This window comes from Neophocaena asiaeorientalis, unplaced genomic scaffold (genome assembly GCF_003031525.2).
Source record: "Neophocaena asiaeorientalis asiaeorientalis breed wild unplaced genomic scaffold, Neophocaena_asiaeorientalis_V1.1 scaffold113, whole genome shotgun sequence".
NCBI lineage: Eukaryota > Metazoa > Chordata > Mammalia > Artiodactyla > Phocoenidae > Neophocaena > Neophocaena asiaeorientalis.
In genome coordinates, this window is record NW_020172316.1 from 3,791,680 (window position 1) to 3,805,433 (window position 13,754).

Genomic DNA, 13,754 nt, shown 5'->3' on the forward strand with positions numbered 1-13,754 from the left:
ATCATTTTAATTGTTACTTCTACAGCTGACTTCCTTTATTTGCCTCTAGACTGCCAGGGCCTAGGGGGACCAGTATGCTTTTAAGAATTAAATATTTAATAATAGACTTAGCAATGGCCTCGGATCCAGAAGGGGCAAAATGATGCCATTTCCAACCCCCAAAGCCCTTTATCAATTCTAGTCCATCTGTATTTAAAGCTGAGATTGTCTTGTTGTTATATTGAGGGAAACATATGAGAACCTTGCTCTAAGATAGCTTGTTGAAAGTCAGTAAGATCATTTTAAGTTTGGTCTTGAGAATAAAATCTTACAAACTTACTCAAGAATGCAGTGAATAAAATTTCTGTCAAGAAAAAAAAAAAAGGTGGCTTTGGCTTCCTATCAAAGGTAAGGAAAGCACAACATGGCTCCTGTTGGTAATTACACCAGAAAGAGATACAGAACACAGATCATAAATGCAGTGCTTATCATGTAATTTTTATCATGTGGGCCTAGTAATTTCCTGAAACTAATCTTTGAACACTCTTACTTCTGTTTGATGTTTTTGTCTCTTAATGAGAAAATTGAAAATTTTCAGAATTTGACCTAGAGTGTTTTAAAACTTGGTAGTTCATTTATTTAACACGTGGCTCAGAGCTTTGCATAGAGTTCAAGTTTAATAAGTATTTGTATACTGATTGGTAGCAATGCTGATATCTTTACTGTTCCAAAAATACACACTCCACAGAAAGAATGCAGCCTGTTCTGACAACTGAAACGTGGGATATTTTGTCATGAGGACCTGTTGAGAAAGGAATTAATGAAACTGTTCTTAAAGCTGTCTTGTGATCAGACAAGAATATAAGGTTTTAAAAGGGAGAATGTTTAGAAAAGTTTCATAGGCCAGTACAAGTTTGTAAGAATGTAAGAATGTAATCCTACCTTAAATTTGCCCCACTAAGAACCAAGTCTTCAATTTATCTTGACATTTTTATTTTATAACATATATAATATATATATGTTATATAATATATATATAATAAATATAATAAATATATATATTTTTTATATTCCTAATTGGATTTCCATTAATTTATTTTGGAAGATAATCTGGTGAGTATTTCAACTTCTCACAGCTCATAAATATTATTTAGAAAGTCAAAATGCATTAAAGCAAGAGAAAAAGAAGTTGGTGCTAGTTGTTAGCCATCTTCTATAAATAAGAGCAGTGGAAACAGGCAGATGAACTGAGGCAAATAAAATCTAGGGTAGACTAATTTTTAAAAATTAACTCTGTGAATCAACTTCTTAATCCTTTTCCCTCTTCCTAATATTTTCAAAGCACTCAAGAGAACAAGGTAACATACCAAGTAATCTTAAGAATTGTCCAAAAGCGCTCTGTTTTCTCCAGACAAAATTTCAGCTCCTGAGCACATGGCACACAGGACCTTTGACCAGTCCCCAGCATCTCTCCGTGTTCCCTCCTCCGCAGGCCTCACCCCCAGCCACAGTGTTCCGGGTTCACCTGCCCTTTGGCTTCTGTGCCTCTGCAGCTGCTGAACCCTTTGTCTGGAATCCACACCACGGGCTTCTCTATGAAAATCTTACTCATCCCTCAACTAACAGATGAAGTTCATTTTTTCTGCGAAGTCTTTGCTATCTGTGACAGGGAGAGCTAGTGGGTTCCTCTTCCATACTCAAATAACATTGTCCACATCAGTCTTATGGAACTTATTATTGTTTTACACAGCTTTCTTTTCCATTTGACTATGTTGTTTCCTATGGACAAGGACTGTGTTTAGCTCATCCTCAACCAAAAGAGCCTTATACATGACCTGCCTGGCAGATAGTAAGCATTTTGTAAATGTTTGTAGAATGAATGAGTGAGGGTGAGAGAGTAAATGAATGAGTGACTGAAATACACATCAGCAATTTGTAATTTGTTTCAGTACGGCTAAAATTAAACCGTTAAACTGACATTCATTTTTAAATCAGGTTATTCAGTCACTGATTCAGTGTTTACTAAGAGTCCTCAGCAATACAAATGGAAGATATAAGAATACTCCTGAAAGACAAATAAGACATTGGCCCTGTTTCCAAGGAATTCAGTCTAGCTAGAAGGGATTACCCATACACACAAATAGATAGGTATAATGCATTCTGAGTCTCAAAGGAGCACAGCTCAAAGGATTTAGAAGTAGGGGCTCAGAGAGAGGACATCTGTGCAAATGAAGCTACAGAACAAATGTGGAGGCGAGAAACCACACATTGTTTTTGAGGAACTTAATGCAGCTCTGCATTGCTGCAGCCTGAGATTAAAGGAAGCTGTGGTAGGAGGTGGGGCTAGACAGGTAGGAGGGGCCAGATCGTAAACCGCCCTGCAAATTATTTCCAGGGCCTTGTCATAAAGGAATGGGTGCACATTTGAAGGGTTATAAACAAAAAGTCACAGGGTTAGATTTGTGAGGTCAGCTGTCGGAGGTGGAGAAAGGCAGATTGGAGAGAGAGAAGATTAAGGCAGACTTAATCCATTGTTTAAGTCCATTGTTATTACATATGGACCTATAATGTGAGTTCAAAATATAAAAATTATTAAAAACAAGAGTACTAAGCATCTTGTAGGAACTTTTGTATAAAAGATTTTGTAAAAACTTCACTAAGTTATAAGGCTGAAGGATCTTTAGATTTTAATTAGGGCAAATAGGATAGATGGGTAAATGGGAAAAATACTGACTATTCCAACAGAAAAGCAAAAAAAGCTCATGTCACAATTTGGCCTTGTAAAGGAGCATGACATTAAACATGGGAACCCTGCTCTCTTCTGTGAGCCTCACTTTCCTCTAAAATGAAAGATTCTGCTTGCCTTACATAGTTTCCTGTAAAAAACAAATTAGCTATACAAAAACACAGTTTATGTTGCAGCACTACACAAATATAAGGTGTTTACACGTTACTTTTTAAAATCTTTGATTTAAGTAAAGCAAATAGCCAATCCCCAAGAAGGCTGCAAACCTATTCCCAATTCGGCATCTTTATAAAGAGGCAATACATATCTCATCCCAGAAAACATAAGAGAACACTGTATTAGGTATTAAATGAAGGAAGGCAAGCCCATACAGACAACATCTGCCTATTCTACTTATAGCCATTGTTTTTTCTTCCTGGACTCCCATTAGCGTTAATGAGGATGGAGTGTGTACGTCTTAGTATGCCGATAGTGTGGCATTAACCCTCCTAAACACTAATGGATATAATGCACATACATTTCAGCAGAGCAAGCGATAGACTTCTCTATTTTTAGTAACTATATACTGATGCAAACACATGTTTTACAGTATACTGACTCAAATAAAAATTGTAATTTGAGGGCTTCTTAGAGAACTGTCTGATTCTGTAAGACTGGGGTAGAAGATATACAAATGAGCCTGGAGTATCTTGTAGCACCAGAAAGTAAGAATATGCTAAAACAAACAAAAAAACCCCCACAGTAATGGTGTGAGCAGCAAAATAAAGTAGTACTGAGTTATAACCCAGCATATTAAATAAATATCCATGAGTCCATACTGATAAAAATAAATGATTGAATAAATGTAAAAAAAATGGAGGAGCAGAGACAAATATTCTGTGCAAAATGAACTCCAAATAGTTATTTATTGGAATTTATTCCAAAAAATTTATGTTTACAAAATAATTTTATGTAGATACATTTTTTTTCAAGGAGGTGGAGTATAACTTCCCACTCCTTGAGTGTGAGCTACACATGGTGACTTCCTTCCAGAGAATGAAATATGGAAAGGGGGTAAAAAAAACAGTAACTCTGCAGTGGGGAGAACTGGCGAACACTCCCTCAACCAGGTGATCAAGGTCAACATCAACAGTGATAGACTGATAGCTTGTACCCTTGATACCATGTGATGAAATGGTCACTTTATATCTATAGTCTTTCTCCCCAGAACCCACAACCCCACTCTAGTCATGAGAAAAACCTCAGACAAATCCCAATAGAGGGATATTCCAGAAAATACCTGACCAGTACTCCTCAAAACTGTCAAGGTCATCAAAAACAAGGAAAGTCTGAGAAACTGTCAAAAGCAAGAGAAGCCTAAGGAAATGTGATAACGAAATGTAAGGTGGTATCCTAGATGTGTTCCTAGATCAGAAAAAGGACATTAGGCAAAAACTACACAAATATGAATAAAACATGGACTTTAGTTAATAATAATGGATCAATATTGGTTTGGTAAGTAACAAATGTACCATATTAATATAATGTATATATCATAGAAAAAACTGGATATAGCATATATGGAAACTCTGTATTATCACAATTTTCCTGTAAATCTAAAACTGTTCTAAAATACAAATTTTATTTTTAAAATAGTATAATTTGAGTTGGAACTTACTCTGTTAAAAGTAATACTATTAAGAGGAAAGACAAAGACATGAACCAGACTTTTAAAAATGGAATCAAAGGCACAAGGATTTCCAAATGCATTGGAAAATGATGTCTATGTAGTCCATAAGTAGGGCCTTTTTAGACTTTGCATGGCAGCAAAGTACTTGGTGATGATCCATGTAGGATTTAACTGTCTACATTATGGTATCATCTTAAATGCTTTGGAAGTTTGTATGAGCAGGAGGAATGAAAATGGTGAGACGTGTGTTCCACTTTTCCATGACCCAGTCCATTTAACTCTGCAGACACGTGTAAACATGACTCTTCCTTCTGTGATCTAAAAGGCCTTACCTTCTGGTCCCCCAGACGGCGTGGGTTTCCTCACATCCCCTGATAACTCTGCTTAAATCCCTGTACAAGGACTTACCATGGTGTGCTCTGCCTGTCCACTTGTGTGTTGCTTCCTCCAGACTGGTCTCCTAGAAGGTGCAGATTTTGCCTTTCATCTCTGCAGCCACACCACTTTAAGGCCATGCTCGATACACAGTGGAGGCTCATATGTGATGTGTGGCAGTACATTTTTAGTGCTTATGCAACTGAATTTTACTATTTGCAGACTTGGGAGAAACCTAGAGACACTGGGTCTTGATTTATCTGTTCCAACCAAATACAAGAGTTCATCTCTTCCCCTACTTCTAAGATAGGAAGCAATTTTAAAAGTTGTATGTTATTTAAACAGAGGAATGTATTGATACATTTAAAAGATTAAGCTTAAAATAGGTGTAAATATATACAGACACCTGAATGGAACCATATTGATGAAGAGTGGTCTCCTTTTCAAAGTTTAATTGACACCACATGGGGACATATGTATGCATATGGCTGATTCACTTTGGTGTACAACAGAAACTAACACAGTATTGTGAAGCAATTATACTCCAATGGAGATCTATTAAATATATATATAATATATATATCTATTATATATATATATATAATGCACATACAATACAATCCCCCCCCAAAAAAGAAAGATACATTCTCAGATCAGTTCTCCAATCTGACCCCACCTTCTGAATTCAAAGATACAAGGAAAGATGAACATAGAACTTAGTGAAAGAAATTGAAGAGAAGTGAAGGAAGTGGATCTGGAAATACAAGCATATTTGGTGGGTTTTTTTTTTTTTTTTAAGGCAAGACTTGTAGATATTTAGAATGTTCTTTGTTATCTAGAAATCTGTTAAAGTGTTTCTTGAGTTGCATAAATAAACCCCACCCTACACAGTAAATAAACCAGGCCAGCACAAACATAAAAGCCAAGATTTAGAAAGGCAAATGTGATGAATACCTGAAGAACAACCACAGAGGGACAGAAATGTTATAAAAAAAAAAAAAAAAGGAGTGCCATGTGGAGACGGCCTGATGCGAAGCTAAAAGATCTTGCTACCTTCTCTCCCTGACTGTTCAACATGCAGGGGATGATGAAAACAGGATACTATGGCTAGTCTATTCCTTTTGAGAATTTTTTTTTCAGCACAATTGTAAGAGGTTTCAAACTCAGGAAGAGTGATTTGATCATAGTTCTATATAATCATTGTTAACCTACCTACATTGCCTAATTATAGGCTGAATTTCTATGATTTCCTACACATCCCCCTGGCTAGAAATGTTTATTGTATAATCTTCTTTAACACCCCCAAATTTACCATTAAACACCACTTTCTTAGGCTTTTTTGAAATATGAGATTGATTAAATATCAATACCTCTGAGAGGGCAGTTAGTTAGCTGGGAAAAGAGGGGTTGGGTGTCTGAGAGGAGGAGGCAGGTGAATGAAGCAAAGCAGGGTTTTGTTACAAAGGAAGTGAAAGGTCAGAGATCAGCTCCACAAATCTACCTGAGGTCGGTACAAATAAAAGTGGAGAGAGTGTTGCAAGGTTTGGTTGTCCACATGCTTATTAGGATCAGGCACCTTTAGCCCTGACTCTTCAGTTCCTACTGGGATGAGAGCAAAGCTCTGGCAGGGATTTTATTCATCTCCAAGACCTTCCATCCCTTCTTGGTCTCTCCCCTGGGCTTCATTCCTCCTTTCTGCAGCCTCAGGGGAAACGAGGAGGAGTGTACCTGCCTCTTAATCCAGGATTCAAATAATTACTCAAAATAGATCTTACATATTGTGTGCCTTTTCTAAGCATGCTCTTTACACATATTGTTTCATTTTGTCCCCACAACAGGCCTGTGTGGTGGGTATCACCTCTATTTAACTAATGAGAGAAGAGACAGGTTAAAATCATTGACTTGCTGAAGTTGAACAGTTAACAAGTGGTGTCACTGAGGTTTGAACACTGATTGCTTCCCCCACAATGTCCACGTCTTTTCCTGCTGGGTCCCATTAAATTACTACGATCAACAGCTTTCCCTGATTTGAAGATTATCCTTCAGTTAATATTACATGGCACATCTTTGTCACTGTCACCTACCATCCTCCAAAATCCATGTTAGACTTTTTATTGGGCCAGTTTGATTTATTTCCTTCCCTGGGCTCTTCCTTATTTACATTTATTGCTTTATTATGAAGAGAGGCTAAATTGAGATAAAATACCAAGATCACACCATCCTTGGAGGAAAAAAATGTAGGAGTTACAATGCTGTAAGCATTCAGAGAAGACATACTGGACATGTCAGAAGAACAATCTCTGGACACTGAAGTAGCAAAGAAATTATGAAGAATGAGACGAAGAAGATGTTTTTCAGAAGTCCATGAAAAATCTGACTTGTTATACGTTAAGAATGGTAATGTAATACTAATAGACCTGCTCTACAAAGCTGTTTTTCAGTCAGCTGCTTTGTTTCGTGTTCAGATTTCCTTTTAAATCGATAGCCCTTGCTTTGCTGTCTTCAATTGAAGGCATTTGCCTTCCAGTAAAACACACACACACACAAAATGGGGGTGGAAATGAGTCAGCCATTTCCTGCCCCAAGATTCAAACCTACTTTGCTTTTCTGAAAACATGATTCAAGCTATCCAACAATAATTTAATTGGCTGTTCTGTAAATTACAGGGCTGACCACCATATAAACACCAGAGAAATCACATGGGTATTCAGTAGTCAGCTATCATTTTTCTGATAATCCTCAGAACTTTCTATTTACATAATTATAAAGCACTATATCACACAGGGTAATGGAAAAGTCAGTCTGTTTTCTATGCAACCTTCAACTTGTGATTTTTTATGCATAATATATATTACAAATTTATGACTCATCTATAGAGATGAAAAAATGTGGTCAGCACACCATATCTGAAATATAATAATGTATCTAATGAGAGTTTATAATATCCGCTGGTTTTAAGGGATGTAATCTTGACATAATAAGTCTATTTTATAACTGGTTGAATGATGGCCTTCAGGGGGACCAGTGTCAACTAGAGGGAGATATGTGTGCTGCAGGCCTTTCTTTGCCCCGTTCTGTTTGATACATCTATTACAGATGTAGATAAAAATATCAGAGATAAATTTATATAACCTATGGATGACAAACAATTGAGATAATGGAAAATAAAATAGATGATGGAATCGTGATATGAAATATGACATGTTCATGTGACAGTCCGACTCTAAGAAGATGAAAGTCAATTGGGATGATAGCACTGTCTTGCTTTTTGGTTAAGAAAAGACATAATTTTTAAATGAACTATACATTATAAATAATATGGCTTTAAAGCAGTACATGAAAAAGGCTTGGAAGTTTTGAATTTATGGTAAGCTCACTATTTGTCACCAATGTATATGGCTGCCAGAGAAAGCTAATACAGTTTGGGGTCGCATTAATGGAGTTAAATTATCTGGAATGAAGGAGGTGACAGGCATAATTGAAGTCTCTATTCTGTTCTGGTCAGACCACTCCTTAAATATAAGTTGATTTTGAATGATGTAATTCTAGAGTGATATAGGCAAAGTAAAGCTTATTAGGAGACCAGGAGTGAATGTGAAAGGACAGGCATAATTGACATTGAAATGTTTTAACCTGGAAAGAGAGAAATTAGGGGTGAGGCAAGGACCTGATAGATGTCTTGAAATATTCAGATAGTTGTCATTTTAAAATTTATCACAAATAGCAATAAGATATAGAAAAGAATCCATGAATATAAATTTCAATAGAGAAAAGATCTTTCTAATAGACCAGAGAGAAGGTAAACACCCTAAGGAAATGATTCATTCACCATCAGTAGTGTTTGGTACATTTTAAAAAATTATTTAAAAGTATATGTATAAGCACTGCTTATGTCTCAAGCATTGTGTTAAGCCCTGCAGATAAGGTAATAAACAAAATAGGCACTGTCACTGCTGCCATGTAGATCACTTCTGGTATAGTTGGAGAGACAGACACTTAATATATAATTGAATATTGTGATGACTTGCAATGAAAGAACTATAGAGAATGTGTAACTATTAATAGAGAGTTCATAGCTACACGTAATTTAGAATGGAGGGTTAGGGATAGCTCCTTTCAGGATCTGACCTTTAAGGACAGGGCTTGAATGATAAGTAGGAACTAAGCAAATAAAGAATGAGGACAAGAAGGAGGCAAGGGAGAATATTCTAGATGAAGAATGTATGCAGACTCTTCAGGAAAGAGCTTGGTGCATTTAGAAGCTGGCAGAATGCCACTGTGGCTGGGACCTAGTGGGTAAGGAGAGGAGAGGCATATTGGAGCCACAGGGCAGTATGCTTTCTAAACTTTGCTCTGGAATAGGAATTTTGTCTAAGGGCAGTGAGGAGCTATTGAAGAGTTTTAACCAAGGAGGTGGCATAATCACATCCGGTTTTTAAGAAGTTCACTTTGGGTACAGTATAGAAAACAGATGGGAAGTAGAGGAAAGAGACTGAATGGAGAGTAACCTTTTATATCCTGGCAAAGAAATGAATGTGACTTGAATTGTGATGGTGACATTGGAGATAGAAGAGGGGAAGGTGGGAGAGGAACTAATGGGGTGCAATCTACAAGACCTGGTGCTCTACTAATGAAGAGAGTGAAGGAGAGAGAGAGAGAGTCCTTGGAGACCCCCAGAACTCAGGAATAAGCACCTTTCTGAGAAGGGGAACATGAAGGACAAATTGATTTGCTGTGGAGATCAGAAGGTCAGTTTTGAACATGCTAATTTTGATCTCATGATCTTTGATTTCCATGAGATTTCATTTCATTTATTCAACCTATGACATAAGAAAGACATGTTAGATAGATGATTGGATATCTGGAGTCTGGTCAGTTTTTAGACTTGCTACAGCAGAATCACCTGGGACTTTTGATTATTTGGCTACAGCCCAAGCCTAATATATTAGAACCTTCAAGAGAACATAGCCAATCTAATACCCTGAGGTTAGATGCAGTGGAAAAAATGGAAGTGATGTTTGATGAATCACTAGATAGTTGTACTAGTTAATCTTTAAACTTGACAACTTTGAATGACTATAATGTTATGACTAGAACGATGGCAAGACCAAGAACTAATTCTACTATTACTTTCTAAGAGTAAATGTTCTGATCAAGTCATGAAACATCTCTGAAGGAAGAGAGCCATCTCCAGATTCTTCTATTTACATTGCCAAGTTTGTTTCCCATGATGCTGCCATCTTGGCCAGAAAGTAACTGTTGGAGGAACCAGGCTCTAGTCAGAGGCAACCACCTAATGGTTCCAGTGGTCCATGAGATAACCTTTCTTAAGAATCCAGCCAAATTGATGTATCATTCTGGATGGTAACTAATTTTCCAAATCAGATTTTCTCTTTGACTAGAGGGGAAGGGAGTGGGAAAAAGAAAAACAGAAGCATACGGATAAGTAAGAACATAAGAGTGAAAGGGGGATCAAGCAGAGAGAGAAGCAAAGAGAAACAGAAGCAGAGTCACAAGTATGACAATTAGTAGAACAAGGTTTAAGGGACATCCTCTTCCCAGCAGATGACAATGTAGCGGGATTCCCCAGTTCATTACAGTTCATTTATTCAACAAGTTTTTATTGAGCACCTATTATGTGCCAGAAACTGTACTAAGTGCTGGGAATATCATATGAACAAAACTGTTGTCATGGACACCTCATTCTAGGTACATAATGATGAGTGCCATGGAAAAAATTAAGGCAGTGCTATGAGGACATGGATAGTGATGGTAGGATGGGCAGTTATCAGGAAATGAAGACCTTTCTGAGGAGGGAACTGAGTCACCTGTGAGGTCACTGGGTAAAGAGCTTCTCAAGCAGAGAAAGTGGAAAGTACAAATGCTCTGATACAGAAGTGTGTTTGAGATGTTTATAAACCGAAAAAGTCCATGACATTGAACCCCGATGAACAAGGGGCAGTGTGAAAGGAGGTAAGATCAAGGAGAAAGGACAGTGCAGCTCATTCAGGGACTTGTAAGCCATGATTGGATTTTTCATTTTATTCTGAATGCAACAGGAAGTTTTTTAGGATTTTGATCAAGGGGGTGGCATGATCACATTTGTGCGTTAGAGGAATTACTCTGGTTTGTGTGTGGAGACTCAATTGTAGAGGGTCAAGAGAAGAAGCAGGAGAGCAGTAAGGAGGCTACTTCAGCAGCCCAGGCAAGAAACAATGGTGGTCACACAAGGTAGTAGCAGTGGAAGATACGGAAAATAGAGAAGGGGTACATCTTGAAATTAGCACCAACAGGAGTAGATGATGGATTGGGTAAGGGGGAACAGTCAAGGATTATGCAAAAGTTTTTGTTCTCAACAGCTGAATAAGATTTATTGAGATGGGGAAAACCCAAAAAAGAACCAATGAGTTTGGTTTTGGACATATTAAATTTGAGAAGTTTCAATGAATGTCATTCATTCAGGTGAAGAAATTTGGTAGCTAGTTAGAAATGGGAGCCTGAGGTTCAGGAGATAAGTTATGGCTGCAGATAAGAATTTGGAGGTCATCAGCCTATCAGTCCTGACAGTGTACCTGTTAAAATGGTTTCCTTGCTCTATTTGTTACCCCCTACCTACCCATGCACCTTCATAAAGCCTTCATCACAAGAGGTGATCTGGACATGTCTCTGTTTTCTGAGAGCTGGTGGAGCCATAAATACCATAGTAACTGAAAGAGGGAAAAATAAATTAATGTAGGAGCTGGGAGACTAGTCTGTCTGGGCATTTATTGAAATGGCCTAGGCTGAATGTAGCATCTCTCTCCTGGGTATAGGCCTGTATATCCAGTAACTCCTCACTACCTAATACAAGAGAAGAAGGAAGGAGTCTAGCCAGTTTGTTTTGTTTTGTTTTACTAATCAGCTACTCACTGGGTCATTCATGAAGCTCTAGTTGGCCATTTGGTCAGAGTGATTTCTTTCAGAACTATTAATCATATCTGGTGCTACTTTGCTCTCCTAGCAAACATTTTTTACATTCAATAATTGCATGTTCCACTGCAGTCTGAAGAATTAAACACTTCAGAGCAGTTGTTATTATTGATTTTGCATTTCAGTAACATTTCCTTTCTAATTCATCTTTTTTATGATGGAAGCTTCTTAATGTGCTTACAATGCACCATATGTTACCATTGCTTAATTTTGTCCCAAAATATTCATTTCTAGCTCTAAGGGACAGGTAGACTGAATAGAATATGTGGATTTAGCTCTCTTTACTCTTTTATCAGTAGCAGGCGACTTTGCTAAGTATTTACAGGTAATAAATGAGGACCTAAGTGGCTTGTAATTATACCCGAATAGCCTCATGAAAGAATTACTGTGCTTTCTCAAGCCTTTAACTCATGACCAAAAATGATTATCATTGAATGACCATCTTGGAGGGCTCAACAGTAGTAAGGTTATGGGTAAAAATGTACAATATGACTAACTTCCCTAAATGTTAGCACCCCACATTCTTACATTTGAGAGCTAAGTATAAAAAACATGAGCCTTTGGGGCCTTGATTATAAGATTTTTCCTTTAAAAATAATGCTGTTATTCTCTAAGGACATGAGGACAGTCTTTATTTAGTTAAGCTAACCCAAAATAGAACAGAGGAAATTATTAAATGAGTGAACATGTATCTTTCTTTGGGACCCATTCATGCCAAAACTGATGTGTTTTAAAAGTACAAGATGACTTACAAGAGGGAAAATACCTTCAAAAGTGATTACACTGATCTTGAGAAAGGGATGCCTGATAGCCTCAATAATTACCCTGGAATTAACTACAATGCTGATGACTGCATTATTTACTGCAGTCTTATGAACAAGCAAACATTGTATTTTATAGCTGCACAGGACAGAAGTTTATGGAAAGTAGCTATTAATGTGTCCCCTTATGTCCCACCTCTCTTTCAGAGAGAAGCCCCAAATCTAGAGAGCATACAGCATGGAAAATTTCACTCCCAATTTAGACATCTCTCTAGACTCCAGAGGAAGCTGTTCAGCTGGCCTCTCCTGTAGTTGAAACTGAGCTGTACGACAGCATGATGAGTCACTGGGCCAACAGCCCAAGTGCCAGGCTGGAACACGAGCTACTAGATTGGACACACTGCCTCATGTCAGGAATACTGTTGTGTGAGAAATAATGTTGGTCAAAATTCTGATACACTTAGATGTTCTTTTAGCAGTTCTAATTTGGTGGGGAAGGGGTGGAAATTCTGGGAGAACACCAGAATCTGAGCTAGCATTCTTAGTTGCTATTTCAACAGCTATTACATGTACAGCTAATAGCTGTTTGACTGGGTTTCTTAGAACTGCTCCTGACACAGGGCAGTGAAGCAACACTTTACTGTATCTGTATCTGTCTGAAATTCAAGACATACTTTGCTTAAGCCAAGGAAAAAAAGGTAATCATCTGCCAACACTTGCAAGAGTAATTAGGGATTCTAGAAAAATCTCTTCAGGGAAAACATTTGAGGAAGGGTAAAAGAAAACTTTTGTCAGTATTTTGGAAAATCTGAAGTTCCAGACTGAGATTTTGAGACATCGCTAGTTGTCCCTTCTTCACCTATTTCACTCTTGATGAAACTAGGTTTCAAATAACATATGTTACTGAAAGTCAGTAATGTGACTTTCAGTAAGATAGATCTAGCTTATAAGCAGGTATAAGGCGCCTGAGAACAGCCTGCCTGCCATCCATGAACTCAGCGCTCACAACAACCGGAAACAGTACATGAACAGTACCTTTCATGGCGGGTGGTGTGTACACGCTCTGCTTCCTTTGCTTAGGGGATGCATTCTGTGACTGGATAGAGAGAAAAAAGTAATAAGTCTTATATTTGGATAAAAAGTACAATGTCATCAGCCCTTTGAGGGAAATAAACACCTAGTAACATTAGTTTATTTTAAAAAGAAAGAAAGAAAGACATAGTACTAATCCTTTCCATTTTAGAGAAAAGCATAA

General features: G+C 37.5%; 1 protein-coding gene across 2 annotated transcripts in view; it reads right to left on the minus strand.

The window, feature by feature from the left end:
* PPP1R1C (protein phosphatase 1 regulatory inhibitor subunit 1C) overlaps positions 1-13,754 on the minus strand; it is a 124,063-nt gene that overhangs the window by 41,437 nt on the left and 68,872 nt on the right. For both annotated transcript variants that reach the window (XM_024766819.1, XM_024766811.1), the window contains exon 4: positions 13,535-13,595. In XM_024766819.1, coding sequence (XP_024622587.1) covers positions 13,535-13,595 — 61 coding nt within the window. The remainder of the gene's footprint in view (positions 1-13,534; positions 13,596-13,754) is intronic.